This window comes from Pristiophorus japonicus, chromosome 7, assembly GCF_044704955.1.
Source record: "Pristiophorus japonicus isolate sPriJap1 chromosome 7, sPriJap1.hap1, whole genome shotgun sequence".
Lineage (NCBI taxonomy): Eukaryota > Metazoa > Chordata > Chondrichthyes > Pristiophoridae > Pristiophorus > Pristiophorus japonicus.
In genome coordinates, this window is record NC_091983.1 from 149,865,747 (window position 1) to 149,893,109 (window position 27,363).

At 42.0% G+C, this 27,363-nt stretch overlaps 1 protein-coding gene across 1 annotated transcript in view; it reads left to right on the top strand.

The window, feature by feature from the left end:
• LOC139266641 (PC3-like endoprotease variant B) overlaps positions 1–27,363 on the top strand; it is a gene marked incomplete at its 3' end in the record, with an annotated part of 827,273 nt that overhangs the window by 90,881 nt on the left and 709,029 nt on the right. The window contains exon 7 of the mRNA XM_070884230.1: positions 5–108. Coding sequence (XP_070740331.1) covers positions 5–108 — 104 coding nt within the window. The remainder of the gene's footprint in view (positions 1–4; positions 109–27,363) is intronic.

The following is a 27,363-nucleotide window of genomic DNA, read 5'->3' on the forward strand; positions in this document are numbered from 1 at the left end:
TCAGGTGACAGCCACTAACAGTGTGAAGGGGTGTAATTCACATTTCCGTGGCACGTCCAGTGCTGCGCCAATGGTCGCAGGAGTCCTGGCACTGGTTTTGGAAGCCAAGTAAGTATCATTTTATTATTCATGCTCTTCCTCCTTTTTGACTTGATGTCATTTGCTTCTGAATTCTTTGCTCAACTTAAAAGATGCAGTAGCCAAACCCATAGGTGTGCCTGTGGCCCTAACAATGGAAATGTATAATATGGAAGAGAAGGGTCAGGATGGGAAATATCCATTTACCCTTCCCACTCTCCCCCCTCATTTTAAAATGGAACACTTCCATCAACAGCTACTTCATCCCAAGGGTCTGGAGGAGAGCTCACAAATCTCAGTTGACCTTAGCAGTATATGGACTGTTGGAGCTCTCTTATTGTTATGTATCTGGACTACTTAAACAGATACCATTTCTTAAAGTCAAATAGATTAGGGGAGACAAAAGGGTAAATTCAGTAAATTCCATGCTCCCAGTGGGGAGCCGCACTTGAAGGACATGTCGGTCTGAAAATCAGCACTGCAGTATTGTAGCCTATCTCTGACTCATGCTCTCTTCAAGCAAGGTTCACACTGGGAATGTAGAAGTTCTGTATTTGCCCATACATTTTGGAAATGTGTCAAATCATTCTGACTAATAAAGGGATAATGTCTTCCTGAAAAAGTGTTTGGTAGAGTTTTTCTTTATTCCTTAAGGAAGAAATGCCATGTGTAGTAATATTGTGGGTGAAATTGGACATGCTCAAGGATGCAAAACAGGCGAAGTCGCATTTGCAGACCATTATATGACATTCTGAGATTAATTTCAATGGGACCAAGCGTGTAACAGGCCAATGGTGCAATACCGGCTGTTTTGCGTCCCTGGCCATGTCCAATTTCACCCCCATTATGTCCAAGTAACACAATGATTCATTCGCTGTGATTTAGGATCGTATGAATAGGAGTGGGCCATTCAGCCCCTCGAGCCTGTTCCACCATTCAATGAGATCATATGATCATGGCTGATTTGTATCTTAACTCCATCCACCTGCCTGGTTCCATATCCTTTTATATCTTTGTCTAGCAAAAATCTATCGATCTCCGATTTAAAATTATTAATTGAGCTAGCATCTACTGCTTTTTGTGGGAGAGAGTTCCACCCTTCTACCACCCTTTGCATGAAGAAGTGCTTTCAAACTTCTCTCCTAAATGGCTTTGCTCTGATTTTAATGTTATGTCCCCTTGTCCAATCATTTACATCATTGGGTCATCTATTTGTGAACAAACAGAAAATGTTTTTTAGCTACTTTTACATGAAGATATAGGGCCCCATATTGGTGGCCTTACCGCCTGCTGCCACCAACTGCCGCCGATTTTTGCTGCTGTTTTCCTCTCCTCACCATTTTCCACTTGGGCTGGAGTGGGTGGGAGGGGAGTACCACCGGGAACCGCCCATTGACGTCCTCTGGCAGATTGGTGTGGGCGAGAGTCGGCGCCAGCAGGGGGAAGGACCGCTGCGTGGAGGCTGTTCTTACCCCGATGGTAGGTATTAAGACATGAAAGAAAAGGTTTGTGAACATTAAAAAAAATAATAAAAAATGTTTTTACAGCGACTTATCTGGATGGGGTCCCCTGAAGGTGTCTGGAGGTTTTTTTTCTTTGGTAATCTTTTTTACTTTTCAGAGTTTCCCCCCTCCCTGGGCCCGACTGCATCCTCGGAGTCACTTGGGCGGCAAGCTCATTTGCCGCCAAGATTGAGAGCTCCTGTCTGCTGCCAGCCAGATTGAAGGCCTAATCCATTATTTTGCCACCGGGCGGTACTGCCACCTCTTTTAGAAGAATCTTTCAGGTAAAGTACCGCCCGGTCTCTCGCTGGCCATCGGCGGACCTTTGGGCAACAAATGGGTGGGCCTTGCAGCTCATGAAAACTGGGGCCATTAGCTCTGTTAAACTGTTGGGGTTTTACTCTTGACTTGGCTACAGCATTATGGAACAATACCATAGATGCGTCCTTGTTTCCTACAAATGTGCCTTTACTTGCCCAATACCTAAGTACCTTGCAGTGAGCTCAGTGATTGAACAGGAAACTATTGTTACTGTATTTTGGCTACAATTATGTCATGCGTCCTCACAAGATCTTCCTTAACTGTGGAAGACGATGGAATAAATGCTTCACTAGATTGTGATTTAAACTATAAATGACTAAACAGTAAATAGAAGTGAAAAGAAGGAATCCAATTAATAGTAATTGTAGACTTCAACTAATTCTCCCCAGAATAATTGCTGTGCTAAACTGCAACATAAACCAGACAGGATGGCTGAATATTAACCTTTTATGGCTTATTTTCCATGGAGACTCTCTGACCTATCTCCTTCCGAAGGCTTCAGATGGACTACCCATTTGTTTTATAAAACAGGCTAAGAAATACTTTTTTAAAAAAAAGTGATTGTGACAATCAAAATTTAAATCTGCTTCTCTGAAACACAAAATGAGCTGCCAATCAAACATAATATAATATATAGATATAATATAATAGATATATATATAGATACCTTTTGGGTGTGAAAAGTTCCACCCTCTCCTTGATGTCTTGGATCAGTAATCATTTTCTTCATGGCTATAACAGGTACTGTGTGTTGCTTCATGATCACAATTTACTTTAATATTTCACATACAGAATGATAGAATGTTCCAGTAGAGAAACAGACTATTTGGCTCAACAATTTGTGCCAGTGCCTTTTCCTACATGAGCCACCTAGTCAAATCACACGTGGCTGCTCTTTCGCCACGGTTTTAATAATCTTCTTTCCCTAACAGCTCTTTCAAAAGAATTGATGGCAGAAATTCCATATTTTAACCACCCTCTGTGTGAAGATTGTTTTAAATCTCCCATTTAATCCTTTTTGTGATTTATCTTAAATGTTGCTCACCAGTGGAAACATTCCATAACTGTGTAACCTATCATAACCCTTCATGATCTTGAAGACCTCTATCAGGTCACCCATAACCTTTACAGTTCTAGTAAAGAAATTCTAACTTCTCAAGTTTCTCTTCCTAAATGTAACCTGTCATCGCTCGTAATATCCCAATGAATCTCCACTGCACCTTTTCCAATACTTGTATATTGTTCCTGATAGGTAGTGCGCTAAACTGTACACAATGCTCCAATTACAGCCCAAGGTCTTCTACCAGTTCAACATTACCTCTTTGGTTTTGTATCCGATGACTCTTGCTTTAAAACCAAATATTCTGGTCCCCTTTTTTAATATCTTAACTGCTTGTGCCCGTGACCTGTGTATATGTACACCATGGTCCCTCTGCTGCATTTAAAAACCTAACATCTAAATATGTATTTCCTTTTCTTCTTCTTCCTTCCTCGAAAATATATTACTTCACATATTTTATTTATTTTGAACTGCATCTGTCCATCCTGTTCCCCTATCTACGTAATGTTACAATCTTTCACTATCCTTGTTACAATTTGTCATACAAACAATTTTATGTTGTGAGTGAATTTTGATATTGTTCCCTCAATTCCCATGTCCTGTTTATCAGTAACTGAGAGCAATGCCAGCACAGGTCACCACGGAACACCAGTCAGTACATTTTTCAGGTACAAGAAATTTCCTTTATTTTCTTCTCCAGCCTTTTCTAACCATGTAGCAATATTTGCCTTAATCCCATGAGCTCTTACTTTTGCCCTTACTCTTTAATGTGGAACCTTATCAAAGGACATTTGAAAATCCTTAAAACCACATCCACCTTATTTTGTTTATCTATCCTCTGTTAATTCGACAAGGAATTCTGTTAAGTTAGTCAAATACAAACTGGCTTTTAAAAATCCATGCTGTCTGGCCCTAATTAAATCATATGTTCCTCCAAAGAGCATAGTAATTTCATCCCACATTAGAGATTTTAATGGTTTGCCGACAATTTAAGTAAGACTAACGGGGCTATAATTATCTCACATTTGCCACTTTCCAATTCTCTGACACAATTTTTCTTTCCAAAGAATTTTGAAAACTTTTAGTCAGAGTGCCCTTTAATTCTTCCTTAGCTTCCCTCAGGATCCTAGAATGTAAATTATCAGGTCCCAGTAATTTGTCTATCTTTATTTTATGTAACTTCTTCAATACCATCTCCCTTTGAATAATAATCTCCTCTAAATGTTTTACAGTCACCTATTGTAGTTCTACAATTTTAATATCCTCTGTGAAAACTGAGGCAAGGTATTTCGTATTTCTATCATCACTAACCGGCCTATAGTTACCTGCCTTTTGTCTGCCCCCTTTTTAAAACAGAGGTGTTACATTAGCTGCTTTCCAATCCGCTGGTACCTCCCCAGAGTCCAGAGAATTTTGGTAGATTATAACGAATGCATCTGCTATAACTTCCGCCATCCTGGGATGCATTTCATCAGGACCAGGGGACTGGTCTACCTTGAGTCCCATTGGCCTGTCCAGCACTACCTCCCTAGTGATAGTGATTGTCCCAAGATCCTCCCTTCCCACATTCCCGTGACCAGCAATTTTTGGCATGGCTTTTGTGTCTTCCACTGTGAAGACCAAAGCAAAATAATTGTTTAAGGTCTCAGCCATTTCCACATTTCCCATTATTAAATCCCCCTTCTCATCTCCTAAGGGACCAATATTTTCTTTAGTCACTCTTTTCCGTTTTATATATCTGTAAAAGCTTTTACTATCCGTTTTTATGTTTTGCGCAAGTTTACTTTCGTAATCTATCTTTCCTTTCTTTATTGCTTTCTTAGTCATTCTTTGCTGTCGTTTAAAATTTTCCCAAACTTCTAGTTTCCCACTAACCTTGGCCACCTTATATGCATTGGTTTTTAAATTGATACTCTCCTTTATTTCCTTGGTTATCCATGGCTGGTTATCTCTTCTCTTACCGCCCTTCTTTTTCACTGGAATATATTTTTGTTGAGCACTATGAAAGAGCTCCTTAAAAGTCCTCCACTGTTCCTCAATTGTGCCACCGTTTAGTCTGTGTTCCCAGTCTACTTTAGCCAACTCTGCCCTCATCCCACTGTAGTCCCCTTTGTTTAAGCATAGTACGCTCGTTTGAGACACTACTTCCTCACCCTCAATCTGTATTACAAATTCAACCATACTGTGATCACTCATTCTGAGAGGATCTTTTACTAGGAGATCGTTTATTATTCCTGTCTCATTACACAGGACCAGATCTAAGATAGCTTGCTCCCTTGTAGGTTCTGTAACTTACTGTTCTAAGAAACAATCCCGTATGCATTCTATGAATTGCTCCTCCAGGCTACCCATGCGATTTGATTTGACCAATCAATATGTAGGTTAAAATTCCCCATGATTACTGCCGTTCCTTTTTCACATGCCTCTATTATTCCCTTGATTATTGTCCGCCCCACCGAGAAGTTATTATTTGGGGGCCTATAAACTACGCCCACCAGTGACTTTTTCCCCTTACTATCTCTAATCTCCACCCACAATGATTCAACATTTTGTTCATTGGAGCCAATATCATCTCTCACAACTGCCCTGATATCATCCTTTTATTAACAGAGCTACCCCACCTCCTTTCCCTTCTTGTCCATCCTTCCGAATTGTCAGATATCCCTGTATGTTTAATTCCCAGTCTTGGCCACCCTGGAACCATGTTTCTGTAATGGCCACCAAATCATACCCATTTGTAATGATTTGTGCCGTCAACTCATTTACTTTATTTTGAATGCTGCGTGCGTTTAAGTAGAGTGTTTTAATACTAGTTTTTAAACCATGATTTTTAGTTTTGACCCCTCCTGCAGCCCCTTTATATTCATACATATTGTCCCTTCCTATCAAATTGTGGTTTACACTTACCCGAGTGCTACTCTGCTCTGTAGCCTCTTGCCTTTTGCATTCTTTCTTGGGGTCCTGTTCATCTGAGTTCTCACCCACTCTAACTAGCTCAGAGCCCTCTCCTGGGTTCCGATTACTCCTCGCATTGAGGCACCGAGCTTTCAGGCTTGCCTTTTTATTACACTTTGACCCTTTGGAATTTTGCTGTACATTGGCCCTTTTTGTTTTTTGCCTTGGGTTTCTCTGCCCTCCACTTTTACTCATCTCCTTTCTGTCTTTTGCTTCTGTCTCCATTTTGTTTCCCTCTGTCTCCCTGCATTGGTTCCCATCCCCCTGCCATATTAGTTTAACTCCTCCCCAACAGCACTTGCAAACACTCCCCCAAGGACATTGGTTCCGGTCCTGCCCAAGTGCAGACCATCCGGTTTGTACTGGTCCCACCTCTCCCAGAACCGGTTCCAATGCCCCAGGAATTTGAATCCCTCCCTGCTGCACCACTGCTCAAGCCACGTATTCATCTGCGCTATCCTGCGATTCCTACTCTGACTAGCACGTTGCACTGGTAGCAATCCCGAGATTACTACTTTTGAGGTCCTACTTTTTAATTTAGCTCCTAGCTCCTTAAATTCGTCTCGTAGGACCTCATCTCTTTTTTTTTTTTACCTATGTCGTTGGTACCAATGTGCACCACAACAACTGGCTGTTCTCCCTCCCTTTTCAGAATGTCCTGCACCCGCTCTGAGACATCCTTGACCCTTGCACCAGGGAGGCAACATACCATCCTGGAGTCTCTGTTGCGGCCGCAGAAACGCCTATCTATTCCCCTTACAATTGAATCCCCTATCACTATCGCACTCCCACTCTTTTTCCTGCCCTTCTGCGCAACAGAGCCAGCCACGGTGCCATGAACTTGGCTGCTGCTGACCTCCCCTGATGAGTTATCACCCTCAACAGTACTCAAAGCAGTGTATCTGTTTTGCAGGGGGATGACCGCAGGGGACCCCTGCACTACCTTCCTTGCACTGCTCTTCCTGCTGGTCTTCCATTCCCTAGCTGGCTGTGGACCCTTCACCTGCGGTAAGACCAAGTCGCTACACGTGCTACTCACGTCATTCTCAGCATCGTGGATGCTCCAGAGTGAATCCACCCTCAGCTCCAAATCTGCAACGTGGTCCGTCAGGAGCTGGAGGCGGATACACTTCCCACACCACGTAGTCGTCAGGGACACTTCCAGTGTCCCTGAGTTCCCACATGGTACAGGAGGAGCATATCACGTGAACGAGCTCTCCAGCCATGACTTAACCCTTAGATACACTTAATTTGGCGACGACAATGTTAACAGGTTACTTATTGATATAAAAAAGAAAAAGACAACAATGTTAACGGCTTACTTACTGATATAAAAAAGAAAAAGAAAAGCTACTCATCAATCACCAGCCAATCACTTACCCCTTTAGCTGTGACATCACCGTTTGATTACTTTCTACTTATTTTTTGCTTTTTCTCCCAGCTGGAGCTGTACAAGCACAGGTAGCTTGAGGTGAGGTGAGATGTTAAAACTTCGAAAATCTCAAACCCGCCCACTTCCAGATTTAACGGAGGCGGGACAAGTGGTGGGCAGCCAATCCATTCCCTGCAGGCGGGCTAGCCAATTAAATATTTTATTGAGGCTGGCAGACTCTGATTTAACCTGCATTGTAGCTATAATCCTGGCCGGATTTCCTAGGCCTCGGGAAACCCAGCAGCTGAAGGGAGGAGAGGACCGCTTTCGGGAGAAGGTAAGTGCTTCCCTGCGGCCACCTCTGCCCTCAGACCGCCCCTCCATACAACCTCCCCTATCACCCACGCAGCCCGTCCCTGTCAAGATTCAGTCCATAGGTCCTGAAATTCCATGGGAGTTGTTCCAATCTCCGATTGTAACTCCAGTTTTTGGGGAGGGTTTCACCAATCTTCGAGAGCTACATTGAGAGTCCGGGGCAACAGCCCTGTGGAATTGAACAGCTATAATCTTAGAATTTGGGCTGTGAAAATGAATCTAGGGAAATTGGGATTAAAAGGATGGAGCTGCTGTAGCTAACAAATTGACACAACAGGCTTAATGGGCCAAATGGCATCTTCCTACAAGTACAGTATACATTATATACAGTGGAATGCACATGTTCTACTGTGTTTATATGACAAATAATTCTGGAGACATCATAAGCTGAGTAAAATTCAGTCAATTCATCAGTACCACCCCAATTCTGAGATGGAATATGCCTTTTGTAAACCTCTCCAATGTATTACTCTTTATATATGGATGGAATTTAGGGGAATTTAATACTTAGCAGCTAAGATTGCAGTTTGCAGTGATAGATGGCAGACTTCAATTATATGGTTTGAACTAAAGTTTAGTTGTACCATAATTTGAACTGCAGCAATATTGGGTTTTGTTTTAGTGGAAATGCATAAGCCTGCACATATTATATTCAAATCAGATTGATTTTTAAAAATTTATTCTCTGCATGCTAATACTCTACATACCAAAATATCTCTCAATCTTTGTTGGACTATTAGAAGGACACAGAAATGCATCATGTACGTTTTTGTAATATCGAAAAGAAATGGGTATGTATCAGTAAAAGCAAAACCGAATCAGTACTCTACTGGTAAAGCATTATCCCCAGCTGTTCCTACTGGTACACTCCCTCTTGGGAATGGAATGGCTCCAACTAGCGATCCCTGTATTAGCGCACCATTAGCTACAATTGATGCTCCTCATTTTAAGCACTGTTACTGGTATTGATAGAGCTCCTGCTGGCTGCTCTTTCTATTTAACCATTTTCTCAAGGAACTCATTCTTTGTCATTTTTTGTATGTGGTCTTTAAACCTGTTTTTTTTTCCTGATGTGTGACTGTGCATAGCCATAACCCTTCATCATAGTTCCATAAAATGCACAACCTTGGCAGGATCAGACCTTTCGACCCAACAGAAACAGAGTTTTGGACTTTGATGGTACTAATTTACACGAGAAGATCAGTTGGAATAAAAGAGGAGAATGTGACTGGTGGTTTTTAGACTGATGTAGGGAAAGTGTTTTTCAATCTTTTGGGTAGTAGAGTCAAAAACCTTAGATCCAGTTGGACGATGCGATGTGACTGTAGTTTTTGTTGTTGGATGGATGAACTAAAAACGACTGAGTGGCCTCCTTCTATATTTTATCTTGTGATCTTGCAATTTGTTTATAGTAAAACTTCACTTAAATATCTCTGAAGTTATTACTTTGCATTGTTGTCGATGTCTCCAGCATTCACAGTCAAAGTAGGATTCTGAGTACTCAGGAATCTCATTTTGTTTTGAACTCTGGACACAACAGTGTGATCATTTTGCCTTTTCTTCTTTCTAGTAGCATATTAAAATCTTGTTTTCACTTTCTCTCCTTGGACAAGTCACAGAAATATTGAATAAGTTCCTTTTTACTGTCAATCGTCTGCCCTCCTTTCCTCCTCCACTCCACTCCTGAAGGCTCCCTGGTTCCTTTGCACCCTGGCTACACTTTACAAAACTACAAGTGGAAGATGGTTGAATGAACGTATAATTATCTAGTCCATCTAGTGAGCTATGTAACTGGGCAATATTGTCTTGTAGTGAACAAGCTTACAATCATGGAAGTGCTATTTGATTTACTTGTATTTCTTTTGCAGAGACTGCATTTGGTCATGTAACACACAGTGCAAATCATAGAACATCTGAATAATGTGGCATGTCTCACCAATTCTCCTCCAAGTACTGAACCCCCATTCCTTCCAAACTTTGCTATCAACTACAGCTTGCTTAAATAGCTTTAGAAGTTTCCCCAAAAGTTATACTCCAACTGTTGCATTTTAAACCATATGTGCCAGTTTTGACTTTAAGCACAAGAACAGTAGGGTTTGAGGCAGGAGGACCTTCACTCTCTTATTATGGCATGTAAAATGCAATTTGCATAACCTTGGTTATTTTAACTTGTAATGCATTACATGCTGGAATCGGGACATCTCACCATCTCAGTCAAACATTTTGGATATGAAATGTGGGTATCTTTTTAGACGTCCACATTTCTATCAGGTGAATAGTTTTCTAATGCTGTTAATTTACAATCAAATTTAGCCTTACCTCCGTGTTCTTCCTTAAGTCATGCAATTTATCCCTAATTTCCTTTAGACCTGGAGATTACGTCCACCATTTGGGTTATATACTCACAAACATGCCTTGTTCTCTGTTCGTTTGCTGCCCTTCCTCAGCCCTCATAAACATCATTGTGACACTCCAGAGCTTGGAGTACTTCTTCTCGGAAACATGCTGTCATTCAGCCATCCTTTTATACAGTTGTGCATTTCACAGCTGCATTAACAATGTTTGGGAGATTTATATCAGTTTGGTGATTTGTTAGCTGTTTGAAGATTATTTTTGCAGGTACCTTGTGATTGACATATTTATTTTCACTGCTAACAACTCCATTTTTGCTAGAATTGCACATTTTCACTAGCAGTTCATGATTAGCAAGCAAAAGCATGCCTCTCAAATTTATTGCTGAAGAGGAATTCCTTAACCATGCTGTTCTAACATCAGCTAAAAGGTGGTGTTAAACTCATTTGAAGCCAATATTTTAACGAGTGAATTCCTATTTTACTGGGTTTTGTTTTATGAAAATAGGCTCTATTGATATTATACTGTTCATTGTTTGCTATCTGCCTTGTATCTCTGTTTCCTCTGCCAGCAGCTCCAAAATAATGAATAGATTTCAACTTCTGCTTTCCCATAAAAGTTATTTGTATTAAAATGGTGGCCAATACTACATTTGGGGCTGAGGAAGTTGCAGGTGCAATCCAGTGTAAGTCGCACATGGTGGGGGTGGGGAGGTTGGGGTTGGTGGGGAGAGGGGACTTTTAATTTCTGCACAAAACAGGTGTGAAGTCGGCAGAGTGGCTGCATCACCTGCCTGAAGCCAGCCTCGGTAGGCTTATACTATCTTCAGGTTTGGACCTCCTTCAGCTTAATTCAGGGTCAACTGCCAAGCTATTGGGAACAAGAAGCTTCCCCTCCCCCCACATTGGGGGTGGGGATGGGGGGGGGGGGAGAAATCCAGCAGCTCCATGAGAAATTTGATATTAGCACTAAAAGCGGGGGGTGGTGGCAGGGCAGAAGGGGAAGCACACTGAGCCGACCGAGTGACTTGCAGTCGGCAGTGATAGTTTGTGGGACCAAGAGAAGCTACTTCTGGCCCGACAAATATTCCCCCCTAAAATGATCCATTTTTGGAGCAGCCTCCAGTCATTGCTTTAAGGACCATTGGTTCGGCTGCTCGCTGCCTGGTACAGATGAGCGGAGCATATACTGCATATACAACCGGTGTCAGACCCTAATTTGCATATGTAAGCAGAGTCCTTCCTGTTTCCTGTGTGTCCATTTACAGACTAGTCTAAATATTGCATCAGGTGAGCCTTGAGTGTCGAAGGGGGGGGGAGTCAAGTGGCCCCTCTCCCACAGATTTTTAGCAGCTAGCCACCCATTTTTCAGGAGAGAGATGGACAGGCGACAGCTTAAAATCACTCCCTATGTGTACCCAAAATTAACTTTCCTATTAGATCCTATGGTAATGGCTAAAGCAAGGACACTGCATAATTGGCAAAGGGGCTCTGTCTGTCATCAGAGGTTTCCAATTAAATAAGGCCACCGTACTGCCAGAAATATACTGGGTGGACATTTGAATGTTGATGGGTGGCAGTAATGCTGAAACCTGTCAATGCCAATTTGAGCAAAATTTAGGCCATATTTGTAAATCTTGAGCACTTATAAATTAGCCAAAAAATAAGATGGTAGTGAACAATGTAGAAAGAGTCATGTTGGCAAAATCATTGATCTTTGTTCACTTAACTTAATTTGGTTGTCTCTCTATTTGTATAAGGCTGTAACAGAGATTGACAACAGTTTGTTTCTCACCTACTTGAATTAAATGTAGCAATGTGTGCAATCAATTATAACCAAAAGCCAACTTTAAATATCAGAGTATATTGTTCAGTCCACCTGATATCCCCAGGTCATACATTGACTGCAACTGAAGTGGATGGATGGTCTGCTCCCAGATCTTCAGTAAACTTGAACTTTTCTAAAACTCTGCTGCCTTTATTCCATCTCGTACCAAGCCCCTGTTCACCCATCATCCCTGTGCTCACCAACCTATATTGACTCCTGGTCCAGCAAAGCCTCAATTTTAAAATTCTCATCCTAGTTTTCAAATTCCCTGTGGCTTCACCCCTCCCTATATCTGTAACCTCCTCCAGCCTTACAATCCTCTGAGATATTTGCGCTCCTCCAATTCTGACCTATTGTGCATGCCCGATTTTCATTGCTCCGTCATTGGCAGCCGTGCTTCTGTCTGCCAAGGCCCTGAGCTCAGAAATTCCCTCCCTAAACCTCTCTGCCTCTTTACCTCTCTTTCCTCCTTTCAGATGCTCCTTAAAATCTACTTCTTTGACCAGGCTTTTGTTCATCTCTGTGTGGCTCGATGTCAAATTTTGTTTGATCACAGTCCAGTGAAGTACCTTGGATATTTTGCTACATTAAAGGCACTATATAAATGCAAGTAGTTGTTAAGGGTGCATGAGTGTATATTCGGGAATACCCTTGGCTTCCTCTCTGTGTTTCCACACAGCAGCACTACTGAGGTTGAGAACTCTGTGAAATGAAGGAATCACACCTGTGTATTGCCATTCCATGATCTTGCATGTTGGTACAGCAACACTCTAACTCCCCTACTACAGTGTTCCTGTAGCAACCAAACAGATTTCATTTTTCCAGCACCACAAACCAGCTTACTTCCCTAAGTGTTGAAGGTAACTTATTGAAATGGGTCCATTTATGTTTGGCAAACATTTGCATGCCAAAGTCTGGTCTTGTGATGTAAAGAAACTCAGAAATCATTTTTCTATGAATGAAAACCCCATTTTTTGGAAATTGCTCTCGCCACCAAAATAGGGAGTGGGAATGCCAGGCTGGAAAAAAATACAGTAAGTAAAAGAGTTCTAAAATTACTGTTTCAGGAAAGAAAGGTACGGAAGCGAGAGATTAGGCAAAATAAAGTCAATCCAAAGATTTAAAAAATGAGTAGAAAAATGAGTAACAAAGAATAAAGGGCTAGAGATTCCATTGCGCCCATTTGAGGCGATAACTTTTGAAATGCGAGAAAAGTATTGTCAGACGATAATCTTTTTTCATCCCAGGAACTTCAACTATAGCACTCCGAGAGGGAAGTGCAGCGCTAAATCAAGTGCTAACTGCTTCTCTTAGGGCGATAAAGTGTGTGAGGGGGCGGTAGTAGCAGAGCGCTGAAGAATGTGCAGTGCAGTGCTGCCGGCATCAGAGGCACTTTCCCTCACTTAAAGGGAAGGGCCAATGCTGGGTTGCAACATTCTTCTTCGTAGTTATGTGGGGCCAAGAGCCCTGCACAACTTCCATTACAGCCCCAATCACTCTGAGTTTGGGCTTGGGTATCACATAGCAATGAGGCTTTCAAACTTTCCAGCAGGCACCAGACTGGTGCGAAAAATAAAGTTGACCACCATGGCCTTTAATTATCGCTGCCCAAGTGGCCAGCCAAGGTGATAATGCCTCCTGTTGCTGCTGATAATGCCTGGTGATGCAGCAGGGGGGTGGGAGCGAATTTCACATCCAGGGCGGCAACGGGGCGCTACGCACCTGACGACATCATGATCTACAGGGCGCTAGAGACCGAGGCGGTAAGTGTTAGCGCCAGCGCAAAACCGCCAGGAAAATTCGTGGGTAATTTCGCCGTGACCGGTTGGTAACCCCTTAGCGCCCCGTTGCCGCCCCCGCCCCCCCCCGCAAGTGCTAACAGGAGGTGCCAAGCAGCTGAATTTCTCCGCCAGAGAGCAGAAAATGGACAACAGGGTGAGCAGAATCAATGTTTTGTAAATCAAAATTGTTTTTATATGATTTACTTGAGTAGTTTGAGGTCTGTATTATAGTAGCAAGGCTATTCCTGATATTTAAGTAGCTTAACATTAGATGTGCCTGCATCATAATGTGAAACTAAAATTTACAAAACTGGCTAACTGAGGGAGATTTAAATGTCCATGGAGCTCCCATTGATCTAAGGGCTAAACAGTGTGCCTTAATGACTCTACAATCAACAATGAATAAACTGGCCTTTGTAGCAAAACTTCCTAAAAAAAAATGCCACTAAACCAGTTGTTTTACATGGAATATTTTACATTTTAAAGTTTTAAAGGGACACTGTGTAAAGGGTTTCATAGATTCAAATTTTAAAGGGTAAAAATTATGTTCCTTTAAATGTGAACAATGAGAGCTGCCACAAGAGAGTGTACTGTACACACAATATGAGGAAGTTCTCCCCCACCCTCACCCTTCCCTAGTCTTTTTTTAAAGTTCTGACACAGTCAAGGTGATGGCCAATTTTAGCCACCCGGTTATCCATCACTTCTCTCAGCTGGGCATGCTCCATCATATGCAACAGCCTCATGAATTTATGCATCAAGCTGTGCAGCCAGTCGTGCCGAGGGCCCTGGTGACAAGCAAAATTGCTGTGCGCCTCATTTAGCTGTTTATTGCGCCAGAGTAAGTGTTGCAGCTGTCATCCTGAGATGGGATGATAGTGCTCGTTAATAGACAAGACTGGCAAGGAATGATGGACGTCACAGTGAGAAACACTCATCTGCCTACAAGCACCAGCAGCACAAAAAAATATCGCACTGAAACATATCGTTTCATATCATAGACAGCAGAGTTAAAAATAGTAAAGCCATGAGCCCTCTTCACCTAGATTGCCATTACACTTAAAACAAGATGTTGTCCAAGATGTTACATAAGGTTTTATGTAATCATTCCCCCCTTTTTTCCCCTCTCTTTAATTCCCAACAGAGTAAGAGCTTGATAAATATCAGTTTAGCATGTTCCACTCCTTCTGTGCTGTGTCAGGGTCTTGCAAATATATTAAAACCTCAAATTTAATGTGACAGCATTCTATTTATTGGCCGACATGAGTATTTTGTGTGACTAATAAAAATGTAATCCTCCCAACATAAACTTGAACAAACTACAAGCTTTTGCTAAACTAGCTTTTTCATCTCTTTTGTTATGTTTTTCTATTGTTATCATAATAAAGTATTTTTGTTTGATTTTTTTTTTTAAATGCCAGATGTCTGTCGTATTCTTGATTAAGGTTTGTTAGAAATACAGTAGATCCTCATTAATATACTCTCTGAGGTAGCATGACCTTCTGTTACAACATGCATTGTTTATGGCTTCTTTGTTAATGGAGAAAACACCCTCCCTGTAAATTCGGTGATTCAGTGTCCCTGGGTTATAGGACTCTTTTTGTATGGCTGCCAATGATAATGTTATAGAAAGGAATGAGCCTCTACCGTACTGGAAGGTTGTCAGAAGGCGGAGCTACTTTCAAATGTGTGCTCCTCAGGACTGATTTTGTAGATAGACGATTACCCCAGAGACCCGAGATCTGTCACGGCCTTTTATTTCCTTGATTGTTCATTGGACACGATAGAAAGTATTTTTAAACTGAGGTGCATGAATTATAGGGATCCCCATATCTAAGATTTGAACTTTCCCCATAAATGCAGAAAAAAAAAATGTTAGCCTTGATGTTGTTCCTCTTTGCCTAACAGAAAGTCAATCTTGTCAGACAGGATACCATCTCTTTCAAGTTACCAGGGATTGCTATTTTGGACTAAGAAACAGGCCCAGGTAAAATCCTTCAAGGTTGATCTGCAGATAAGCACACTTGGTACAATTTGAGTTATTTTGGATACAAACAAGAACTACTCCCCCTCCCCTTACCTCTTCCCACCCAAAGAAACTGCTGTACAGAGGTACAACCTGCACATGTGCCACTATTTTGTCTTACTTAACATCAATCTCCCCCTGTAATGTATAGTGACGGGTGAGCTGCTGCCCTCTGTGGCTGGATTCACATTAACAAGAGAACATTATTTACAAATTGTAATGTAACATGCATCCTGCAATGTAAAATGTAGCATCACTCCTTCAACTTAAAAAAGGAAACATTATTACTTTTACTTACCAGATTTAGGGTGATATCTTGGCAGACTGGTTAAGCGCTGGGGCGGATTAATCCTTGGTGATCTAGCATTGGCTTGTTTTATTTTTTTTTAATATTTAGGATGAAGTGTTGTGCTCCTTCCCTCAACTAACATCATTGCAACAGTGGGCCAAAAATTCCGACCTTGCCAGGGTCTGTACGAAGTGCGCATGGACCCGGGGAAGCCTCGCAAAAGCCGGTTTTCGGGGCATGATGGCGCATGCACCGAAAACAGACTTTTCCGATCTGTCAAGATTTCTCTTGACAGATCCTCCACATGCCTGGGAGAAGGACATCCGTGCGGGAGAGATTGGGCCATTTGTCCAACTCATGCCCAGCGAATGTCCTTCAAATGTTTACGCCTGATAAAAGCAGGCGCATAGCTTGCCAGCATAAGGATTTTAACACATATAAAAATTACATTTAAACACTCATTTTTATATTTAAAAACCCTGTCCATTAAAGTAAGTTTATTTTAAACTCCTACTATTACTGCCCTATAGTTTTTGCACTTCTCAGAAATCTGCCTACATATTTGCTCCTCTATCTCCCTCTGACTGTTTGGGGGTCTATAGTACACTCCCAGCAGTGTTATCGCCCCTTTTTTGTTCTTGAATTCAACCCATACAGCCTCATTTGATAATCCTTCTGACATATCATCCCTCCTCACAGCTGTAATTATTTCTTTAAGTCATCCTTAGGTCTTGCACTGTGCAACTCTCTGATCAGAAGAGCTTGCGAGAAAGAACAGGAATGGGGATTGCGCATAGAGGACATAAGAACATAAGAAATAGGAGCAGGAGGAGACCATTTGGCCCCTCGAGCCTGCTCCGCCATTCAATAAGATCATGCCTGATCTGATCTTGGCCTGAACTCCACTTCACTGCCCACTCTGCGTAACCCTTGACTCCCTTATCGTTCAAAAATCTGTCTATCTTCAATGACCCAGCCGCCATAGCTCTCTGGGGTCGAGAATTCCAAAGATTCACCACCCTCTGAGAGAAGAAATTCCTCCTCATTTCCCCACGAGGGAAACATCCTTTCTGCATCTACCCTGTCAAACCTACTCAGAATCTTTCATTCTTCTAAACTCCAATGAGTAAAGGCCCAATCTGCTCAATCTTTCTTCATAAGATAACCCCTTCATCTCAGAAATCAACCTCATGAACCGTCTCTGAACTGCCTTCAATGCAAATATTTCCCTCCTTAAATAAGGAGACCAAAACTGTATGCAGTACTCCAGGTGTGGTCTCACCAATACCCTGTACAGTTGTAGCAGGACTTCCCTACTTTTATATTCTATTCCCCTTGCAAGAAAGGCCAACATTCCATTTGCCTTCCTAATTCATTGCTGTACCTGAATGCTAACTTTTTGTGTTTCCTGTACAAGGACCTTCAGATCCCTCTGTACCACAGCATTTTGTAATCTCTCCTCATTTAAATAATTTACTTTTTTATTTTTCCTACCAAAGTGGATAACCTCACATTTTGCCACATTATACTCCATCTGCCAAATTTTTGCCCATTCACTTAGCTTATCTGTATCCTTTTGCAGATTCTTTGCATCCTCCTCACAATTTGCTTTCCCACCTATGTTTGTATTATCAGCAAATTTGGTTACATTACACTCGGTCCCTTCATTCGAAATAAAGTAAATGAGTTGACAGCACAAATCATTACAAATGGGTATGATTTGGTGGCCATTACAGAAACGTGGTTGCAGAGGGTCCAAGACTGGGAATTAAACATACAGGGGTATCTGACGATTCAGAAAGATAGACAAGAAGGGAAAGGAGGTGGGGTAGCTCTGTTAATAAAGGATGATATCAGGGCAGTTGTGAGAGACGATATTGGTTCTAATGAACAAAATGTTGAATCATTGTGGGTGGAGATTAGAGATAGTAAGGGGAGAAAGTCACTGGTGGGCGTAGTTTATAGGCCCCCAAATAATAACTTCTCGGTGGGGAGGGCAATAATCAAGGGAATAATGGAGGCATGTGAAAAAGGAACGGCAGTAATCATGGGGGATTTTAACCTACATATCGATTGGTCAAATCAAATCGCACGGGGAAGCCTGGAGGAGGAATTCATAGAATGCATCCGGGATTGTTTCTTAGAACAGTATGTTACAGAACCTACAAGGGAGCAAGCTATCTTAGATCTGGTCCTGTGTAATGAGACAGGAATAATAAACGATCTCCTAGTAAAAGATCCTCTCGGAATGAGTGATCACAGTATGGTTGAATTTGTAATACAGATTGAGGGTGAGGAAGTAGTGTCTCAAACGAGCATACTATGTTTAAACAAAGGGGACGACAGTGGGATGAGGGCAGAGTTGGCTAAAGTAGACTGGAAACAAAGACTAAACGGTGGCACAATTGAGGAACAGTGGAGGACTTTGAAGGAGCTCTTTCATAGCGCTCAACAAAAATATATTCCAGTGAAAAAGAAGGGCGGTAAGAGAAGGGATAACCATCCGTGGATAACCAAGGAAATAAAGGAGAGTATCAAATTAAAAACCAATGCGTATAAGATGGCCAAGGTTAGTGGGAAAATAGAAGATTGGGAAAATTTTAAACAACAGCAAAGAATGACTAAGAAGGCAATAAAGAAAGGAAAGAATAGATTACGAAGGCAAACTTGCGCAAAACATAAAAATGGATAGTAAAAGCTTTTACAGATATATAAAACGGAAGAGAGTGACTAAAGTAAATGTTGGTCCCTTAGAAGATGAGAAGGGGGATTTAATAATGGGAAATGTGGAAATGGCTGAGACCTTAAACAATTATTTTGCTTTGGTCTTCACAGTGGAAGACACAGAAACCATGCCAGAAATTGCTGGTCACAGGAATGTGGGAAGGGAGGACCTTGAGACAATCACTATCACTAGGGGGTTAGTGCTGGACAGGCTAATGGGACTCAAGGTAGACAAGTCCCCTGATCCTGATGAAATGCACCAGGGTATTAAAAGAGATGGCGGAAGTTATAGCAGATGCATTCGTTATAATCTACCAAAAGTCTCTGGACTCTGGGGAGGTACCAGCGGATTGGAAAGCAGCTAATGTAATGCCTCTGTTTAAAAAAGGGGCAGACAAAAGGCAGGTAACTATAGGCCGGTTAGTTTAACATCTGTAGTGGGGGAAAATGCTTGAAACTATCATTAAGAAAAAAACCTCGGGACATCTAGATAAGAATAGTGCAATCAAGCAGACGCAGCGCGGATTCCTGAAGGGGAAATCATGTTTAACTAATTTACTGGAATTCTTTGAGGATATAACGAGCATGGTGGATAGAGGTGAACCGATGGATGTGGTGTATTTAGATTTTCAAAAGGCATTCGATAAGGTGCCACACAAAAGGTTACTGCAGAAGATAAAGGTACGCGGAGTCAGAGGAAATGTATTAGCATGGATAGAGTATTGGCTGGTTAACAGAAAGCAGAGAGTCGGGACAAATGGGTCCTTTTCGGGTTGGAAATCGGTGGTTAGTGGTCAGCCACAGGGATCGGTGCTGGGACCACAACTGTTTACAATATACATAGATGACCTTGAAGAGGGGACAGAGTGTAGTGTAACAAAATTTGCAGATGACACAAAGATTAGTGGGAAAGCGGGTTGTGTAGAGGACACAGAGAGGCTGCAAAGCGATTTAGATAGGTTAAGCGAATGGGCTAAAGTTTGGCAGATGGAGTACAATGTCGGAAAGTGTGATGTCTTCCACCTTGGGAAAAAAAACAGTAAAAGGGAATATTATTTGAATGGGGAGAAATTACAATATACTGCGGTGCAGAGGGACCTGGGGGTCCTTGTGCATGAATCCCAAAAAGTTAGTTTGCAGGTGCAACAGGTAATCAGGAAGGCGAATGGAATGTTGGCCTTCATTGTGAGAGGAATGGAATACAAAAGCAGGGAGGTCCTTCTGCAACTGTATAAGGTATTGGTGAGGCCGCACCTGGAGTACTGCGTGCAGTTTTGGTCACCTTACTTCAGGAAGGCTATACTAGCTTTGGAGGGGGTACAGAGACAATTCACTCGGCTGATTCCGGAGATGAGGGGGTTACCTTATGATGATAGATTGAGTAGACTGGGTCTTTACTCGTTGGAGTTCAGAAGGATGAGGGGTGAAAGCAGGAAACTATAGACCAGTTAGCCTCACATCTGTCATTGGGAAAATGCTGGAGTCCATTAGTAAGGAAGTAATAGCAGGACATTTAGAAAATCATAATACAGTCAAGCAGAGTCGGCATGGTTTTATGAAAGGGAAATCATGTTTGACAAATTTGCTGGAGTTCTTTGAGGATGTAACGAGCAGAATGGATAAAGGAGGACCAGTAGATGTCATGTAATTGGATTTCCAGAAGGCATTCAATAAGGTACCACTTAAAAGGTTACTGCACAAGATAAGAGAAACATTTAAAATATAGAAAGGGATAGACAAGATAGAGGCAGAGAGGTTGTTTCCACTGGTCGGGGAGACTAGAAGTAAGGGGCACAGCCTCAAAATAACGGGGAGCCAATTTAAAACCGAGTTGAGAAGGAATTTCTTCTCCCAGAGAGTTGTGACTCTGTGGAATTATCTGCCCAAGGAAGCAGTTGAGGCTAGCTCATTGAATGTATTCAAGTCACAGATAGATAGATTTTTAACCAATAAGGGAATTAAGGGTTATGGGGAGTGGGTGGTTAAGTGGAGCTGAGTCCATGGCCAGATCAGCCATGATCTTGTTGAATGGCGGAGCAGGCTCGAAGGGCTAGATGGCCTACTCCTGTTCCTAATTCTTATGTTCTTATGTTCTTATGTTCTTAAATTATTAACATAGTTTGTAAATAGTGAAGGTCCCAGCACTGATCCCTGTGGCACCCTACTAGTTACATTTTGCCAAGCTGAAAATGACCCATTTATCCTGACTCTCTGTTTTCTGTTAGTTAGCCAATCTTCTATCCATGTTAATATATAATCCCAACCACATGAGCTCTTATCTTGTGCAGTAACCTTTTAAGTGGTACCTTATTGAATGCCTTCTGGAAATCCAATTACATGACATCCACTGGTTCTCCTTTATCCATTCTGCTCGTTACATCCTCAAAGAACTCCAGCAAATTTGTCAAACATGATTTCCTTTTCATAAAACCATGCCGACTCTGCTTGACTGTATTATGATTTTCTAAATGTCCTGCTATTACTTCCTTACTAATGGACTCCAGCATTTTCCCAATGACAGATGTGAGGCTAACTGGTCTATAGTTTCCTGCTTTCTGTTGCGGTATCATTTGCAGTTTTCCAATCCGCTGGGATCTCTCCAGAATCCAGGGAATGTTGATAGATCATAACCAATGCATCCACTATCTTTGCAGCCACTTCTTTTAAGATTCTAGAATACAGGCCATCAGGTCTCGGGGACCTGTCCACCTTTAGCCCCATTAGTTTGCTTAGTACTTTTTCTCCCAATAGCCCCTTGATTATCAATTATTGGGATGCTTTTCGTGTCTTCTACCGTGAAGACAATACAAAATATTTGTTCAAAATCTCTGCCGTTTCCCAGTTTCCCATTATTAATTCCCCAGTCTCATCCTCTAAGGGACCAACGTTTACTTTAGCTACTCTCTTCGTTTTTATATACCTGTAGAGTCTCTTACTGCCTGTTTTTATATTTCTTGCTAATTTACTCTCGGAAACTATCTTCTCTCATTTTTTTAGTCATCCTTTCCTCATTCCTAAAAGTTTCCCAATCCTCTAACCTTCCACTATTCTTCGCAACATTGAATGCCTTTGTTTTCAATTTGATACCATCCTTTACTTCCTTAGTTAGCCACAGATGGTTCATCCTTCTCTTAGAGTCTTTCCTTCTCACTGGAATATATCTTTGTTGAGAGTTATGAAATATCTCTTTAAATGTTTGCCATTGCTTATCTACCATCTTCCCCTTTAACTTTAACTTTAGCTGTCTCTGCCTTCATAACTTTGTAATTGCCTTTATTTTTCAGGACACGAGTTTGAAACCGAGCTTTCTCACCCTCAAACTGCATTTGAAATGTTTTTGTACAGCAGCCAGAAGGAACTGATACTGGTGGAAATTCCAGCTGCTGCAGGAGCCTCAGCTGTATTTTTGCCTCCTTTTCCAGCATTAAGGCCTTGCCATGGACTAATGGTTTCTCCATTGACTATGAGTCATCATCATCATAGGCAGTCCCTTGGAATTGAGGAAGACTTGCTTCCACTTTAAAAATGAATTCTTAAGTGACTGAACAGTCCAATATGAGAACCACAGTCCCTGTCACAGGTGGGACAGGTAGTCGTTGAGGGAAAGGGTGGATGGGACTGGTCTGCCGCATGCTCTTTCCGCTGCCTGCGCTTGATTTCTGTATGCTCTCGGCGATGAGACTCGAGTACTCGGCGCCCTCCCGGATGCACTCCCTCCACTTAGGGTGGTCTTTGGCCAGGGACTCCCAGATGTTGGTGGGGATGTTGCATTTTATGGGAATGTGACACTCCTGGTTTCTCAGTGTTAATGATAGTACAGCCTACATCTGTCGTAGTCAGAAGACTACAAAAGATGAAAGAAGTATGTTGTTGTCATTGTAACCTGATTGTGTTCATGACATTGTGTTAAAAAAGTAACCAAAAAATGCTTTCCAAATGTTAGCATTTGTTCCAAAAAGTTTCCATTCCTGTTAGAACCATTATTTTGTACCTTGCCCATTTCTTTTCAATTTCTATTAATTATTATACTTATATTAAATTGTTTACTCTCTTACTCTAAGGAATGAATCTTATTTTGAATAGATTTTAGTGTTTGGTGATAGGACATCTTTTGACATAGAAACAAAGTGTTGTCGGGTTGTTTTGGCCTCCATGGTAAGATGAGTGTATTGTGGGCTGGGAGCCTGGGAGAAATCTCTCACTGCATATAAAATGGTCTTTTTGTTCCTTTGTGCTTGTGATTTTCTGAGTTGGAAATCTCTCCTTGATGATCAGCTATTTTTTTCACCAGACATAGCTGGGAATTCTCACTATATATTATTTCGAGTGTTGTTGCTGTTTTAGGAGAGGAAGTGCTATCTCAGCGACATTATTGTTCCAGTGACACCAGCCAGAAGCAATGGAATAGTATTTTCATCATGTTGTAACATCATTTTGACATGAATTGCGTTATTGTGACGTGTATTCAGAAAGGCAGTTAGCAAACTTGGCTGGCTTTCCAACAGCAATAAACCCTGGTTAAAAACTTTTTTTTTGGCAAGTTCATTTCTATATTCTCCTTATCCCTATTTAGATGTCTCTAAAGCAAATATCACCTGAGAGGGCAGCCAAGTAACTGCCTTCCAGGCCTCTGCCAGTGCTGCTATTTATCAGCCTAAATTCAGACCTGGATGACTGTTCACTCCATTGATTTCCTAGGATAATCGGGAGAGAAATTGTGGTCGTTAGTACCCCCTCCGTTAGTGCCCCTGGCACAAATGGCTTTTCACCCTGGCACAGCGCTGCTAACGACTCCCGCTAAATTCTGTGGCCGTTTCGTGGCGGCGGTAACCAGTAGCACCACACTCCGCTGCGCTGGTGATGACTATGTAATCACTATGTTCAGTGACCTGTTTTCACCCCCTGTGATGCCAGCGACAGCTTCATGGGTCACGTAAATGGGGGTCGGCCGCTCGCAGGGCGCTAGTTAAAGGGGAGGTGGCGTGCAGAGTCTGCAGCTTAGCCCTCCCATTTAATGAAGGGTAAGGTCCCTCCTACCCGGAGCACTACGCGGCCCATTGCGTAGCGCTGTGCCCCATTTACTTCGCTGCCGCCCCGATAGCCCAGAGAGCAAGTGGAGCATGTTTTTTTGTGCTCCACTTCCTCTTGGAGGCGATAACCCCAATTACGCGAGCGGGGCGGGGCTTATGCACCTGGCGCAGGAAGTCCCTTCTCGCGGATAATACTGCCCCCAAATGGGCGCTATTCAATTTCCTGGACGTAAAATCTTGCAGCACAGAAGGAGGCCATTCAGCCCATTGTGCCTGGGCTGGAATCTACAAAAATGTTTGCTTCCCTCTATTGTGAGGTGCCTCGCCTCCACTTAGCTCTCCTCAATGGCATTGCTGAAATTGGGAGCACATTGGCTGAGAAATTGCTGGTGCAAAGCCATGTCCTACCACTCCACAGCCAATGCAATTGAGCACTGAATGACAGTGATATCACAAACTGGCCTCTTACACTTACTGAACCCATCCAGTTCTTATATGGTTAAGGTTAGCTAAGGCTCTCTATGAACTGCATCAGGCACAGTGTTAGCAGCTCTTCAATGAAGTCTGATGCAGTAACGCAGTCAGTGCCAATGTCACTAACACAGTGGGACAGAAATTCAACCTGGGTGTTAGTTATCACCCATTTACTGCTATCACCCAATAAAAATGTCCATTTTAGTGCAAATTTGGCAGCACTATGCAGTCATTCATGATGGAGTGCGCTGGTAATTTGAGCTCAGTACAGTAGCAATATACTAGTTATGGGATGTCTACATCTTATAAGTAAAGTGCAATTGGTGGCATTTCTAGTCCATTGAGCTGTAGAAATTCTACCCTTCATAGGACTGAAAGTACATGTGTGCATTTATTTAAACTAATTATGAATAAACCTCTATTGTGATGACTAATACGAGTAAGATTCAATAACTTCATCAGTGTAGCATCAACATTAATGGGTGTGCTCCATCAGCCAGCAGTCTCTGAATGGTAATAGGTCCAAATTGAAATTAAAGTCACACTATCATGAGTATTTAAAAAAAAAATTGCTTGCAATTTGATTAACGATAACATTGTTATTCTTACTTCCTGGCTTTTACTATAATTGAATACTTCAGCTTAAATGTTGTGTTGACCACATTAACAACATGTTACTTAGCCTAGTGAGAGAACTAATTTAACATACAGTTAAAATGATTTAAAAGTATTGAAAAGCCTGCCTCCCCATCACCCCCATATGTGTCTAATAATGGTACATCAGCCCCTCACTCCGCCAAGCTCAGAGACTCCTTCGAGCCAGCGTCCTGATGATGTCATCAGTTTAAACAAAAGAAATTTAACAGACATAATAAAAACACAAAAGACTGTTAAAGTTAATCAGAATTCTTCAAGATAGTTTGATATTTTTAAAGGGGTCACAATTGTAAATCTCCCTGTTTAGTAGTGGGGTGGGTGGGGGAGGTTAAGCCCAATGGATGTATACCACAGTGTTTCCATAGTGAACCTCATTGTCCATATTCATGCATGTCTATCGTATTCCAATTTGTTTGGGTATTTCACTGCAATAGCTTAAATATGCAAATGCATGAACTACATAAAAGAGTTACTAGTGGTCTAAACATTACCTCCTGGTGTCTGAGAACAGTCTGAATGCTATTCCCAAGTGCTTATGCATTACTTAAACACAGCCACCCCACCGAGCGCAGTCATTTCAGAAATGCCTGTGTAACATTTAGAATGGGGCTGTACGTCCAGCTTCCCTCTCCAGGAAGCTGTTTTTAGTAACAGAAGTTTGGACTCCATAATTTTATCTTTCTTAAAAGGACAAATTAAAATTTTCATTTTCACCATCGGAATATTTTTCACAATGTTACTTAAAGTGATACTTAAGTGAACGCATGCAATCTGCAGACTGGTTTTGTTGAATTAGTGTCAAAATTTAACATTTGAGGCTCAGATTCTTGTCACAAAGTTTTTGTAATGATTTCAGTTTTAAAAAAATACAATTTTCTCTGAAAATAGCTGCAAGGCAGCAAATGACAATTTGCAGAAAAATTACAAAGCGCTAGTGTTTTACGCAAGGATACAACAGTCTTTGTACATAATGACCTAAATATCAAGCTAAGCATTTACTGAAGCTGAATTATATTAGATTCGAAACTAGGGGCACTGGTAACTTTTAGTTGAGGATCCCAATTTGAGCAGTGCTTTACTTGTGGGCCACTATCAGAGACTTACCTCCAAGTAACTCCATGTACATATTTACTGTGCATTCTTTTTTGAATCAAAATGAAAAACAGACATATCTTTGTATAATGTTGTCTCATGGTACTTACAGGCTAGTAAGCTGGCACATTGGGGTTACTGGTATGCTTATGCACGTGCTGGGAACAACGCACTTTTTGGGGATCAAGATAATTTGACACTGGTTCCTGGGATTTGGCTGGGTCATTGGGATACAAAGGGTCATGCCCATAGAGACGGCCCCTGCATGGTTGGTCATTGCTCTTTGTGGAGCTTTAGGAGGGGGCTGTTGTTAGACTGTGACTGCGTTCTGAACTGGCCCATTCTCATGTTGCTTTTATTGATCTAATTCTGTGTGCTCCCAGCTCTCACGCCATGGCTGGCAATCTCAGTGTAACTTTACTCGATTTACTATGGCCACAGAGTGGCTAGACCCTTTTGTTTCAACAATTACCAGCAGGGCTCCATTAAAGTGTCAAAGTGGGATTCAGCACTTGCAGCCCCTCGCCATGAATTCATGACACAAAATAGTATCATGCCATCAATATTTGAGACATGCTGTTTTTAGCCTTCTCAATGCCCTGGAGTTTAATGGTGCAGATCAGCATTGGGTTCCCTCTTTTACTTTGCAGGCAAGTCATGGATGAATGGCCTAAGCATGCCGCTCTCCTGTATTTACACCCACACAGTGCAGCCAGTCTCACTGTCGATGAAACTGCAAACTTATTCCTTGCATTTGTGTGCCAGTATTACTGGCCACTATGCATGTGTGAAAGTACTGGAACACAGAGGATGCTCTCCTGTGATCTGGCTTTTGAAGATAAGAGGTAGGTTCTCAGGAAGGGGCTTCAGATTGCCTGATACTCCAGAGCTTCAGGCAGACTCAAAACATTATCAACAGGCATATGTCCCAAAATATTTCACCCTCTGGTTTGTTGTGGAAGTGGCTGCACTTTGCCATGGGGAGTAGCGGGTAGAGTAGGGACTGCACCCTCTTGTGACAGTCAGTTGCAGTTGCACTGGACTACCCGGGGATGGGGTGGTGGAGAGGATCACTCTCCGACGAGTAGGTGCAGCAGGCACAGATGTGTGTCTGCAAGAATTTTGATGTCTGTCATGTTCTCTGTGTCCTTCTGGCCTGCTGCCCAAATGGTTTAATAAACATTCTGGCTGCAGCCTCTCCAGCATGAATCTGCAAGGAGGGGTCTAACTTGTGAAATATTTGTGTGCTTATAGAAGGCCATTTTTTTCAACAAAAAAAACATGCTGGCTTGCCAGCACGGACTTCAAACCTCTGCAACAAAACCGGTAGGCCCGAGGCCCAGATTTTGAGCTGCTCCATTGCTGACCGCCCCTCAGGTTGGTCCTGGGAGAGGTGGGAAAGCGATCAAGTGGGGGCTGAGCAGGAGTTGGCAATGATGTTTGGCACT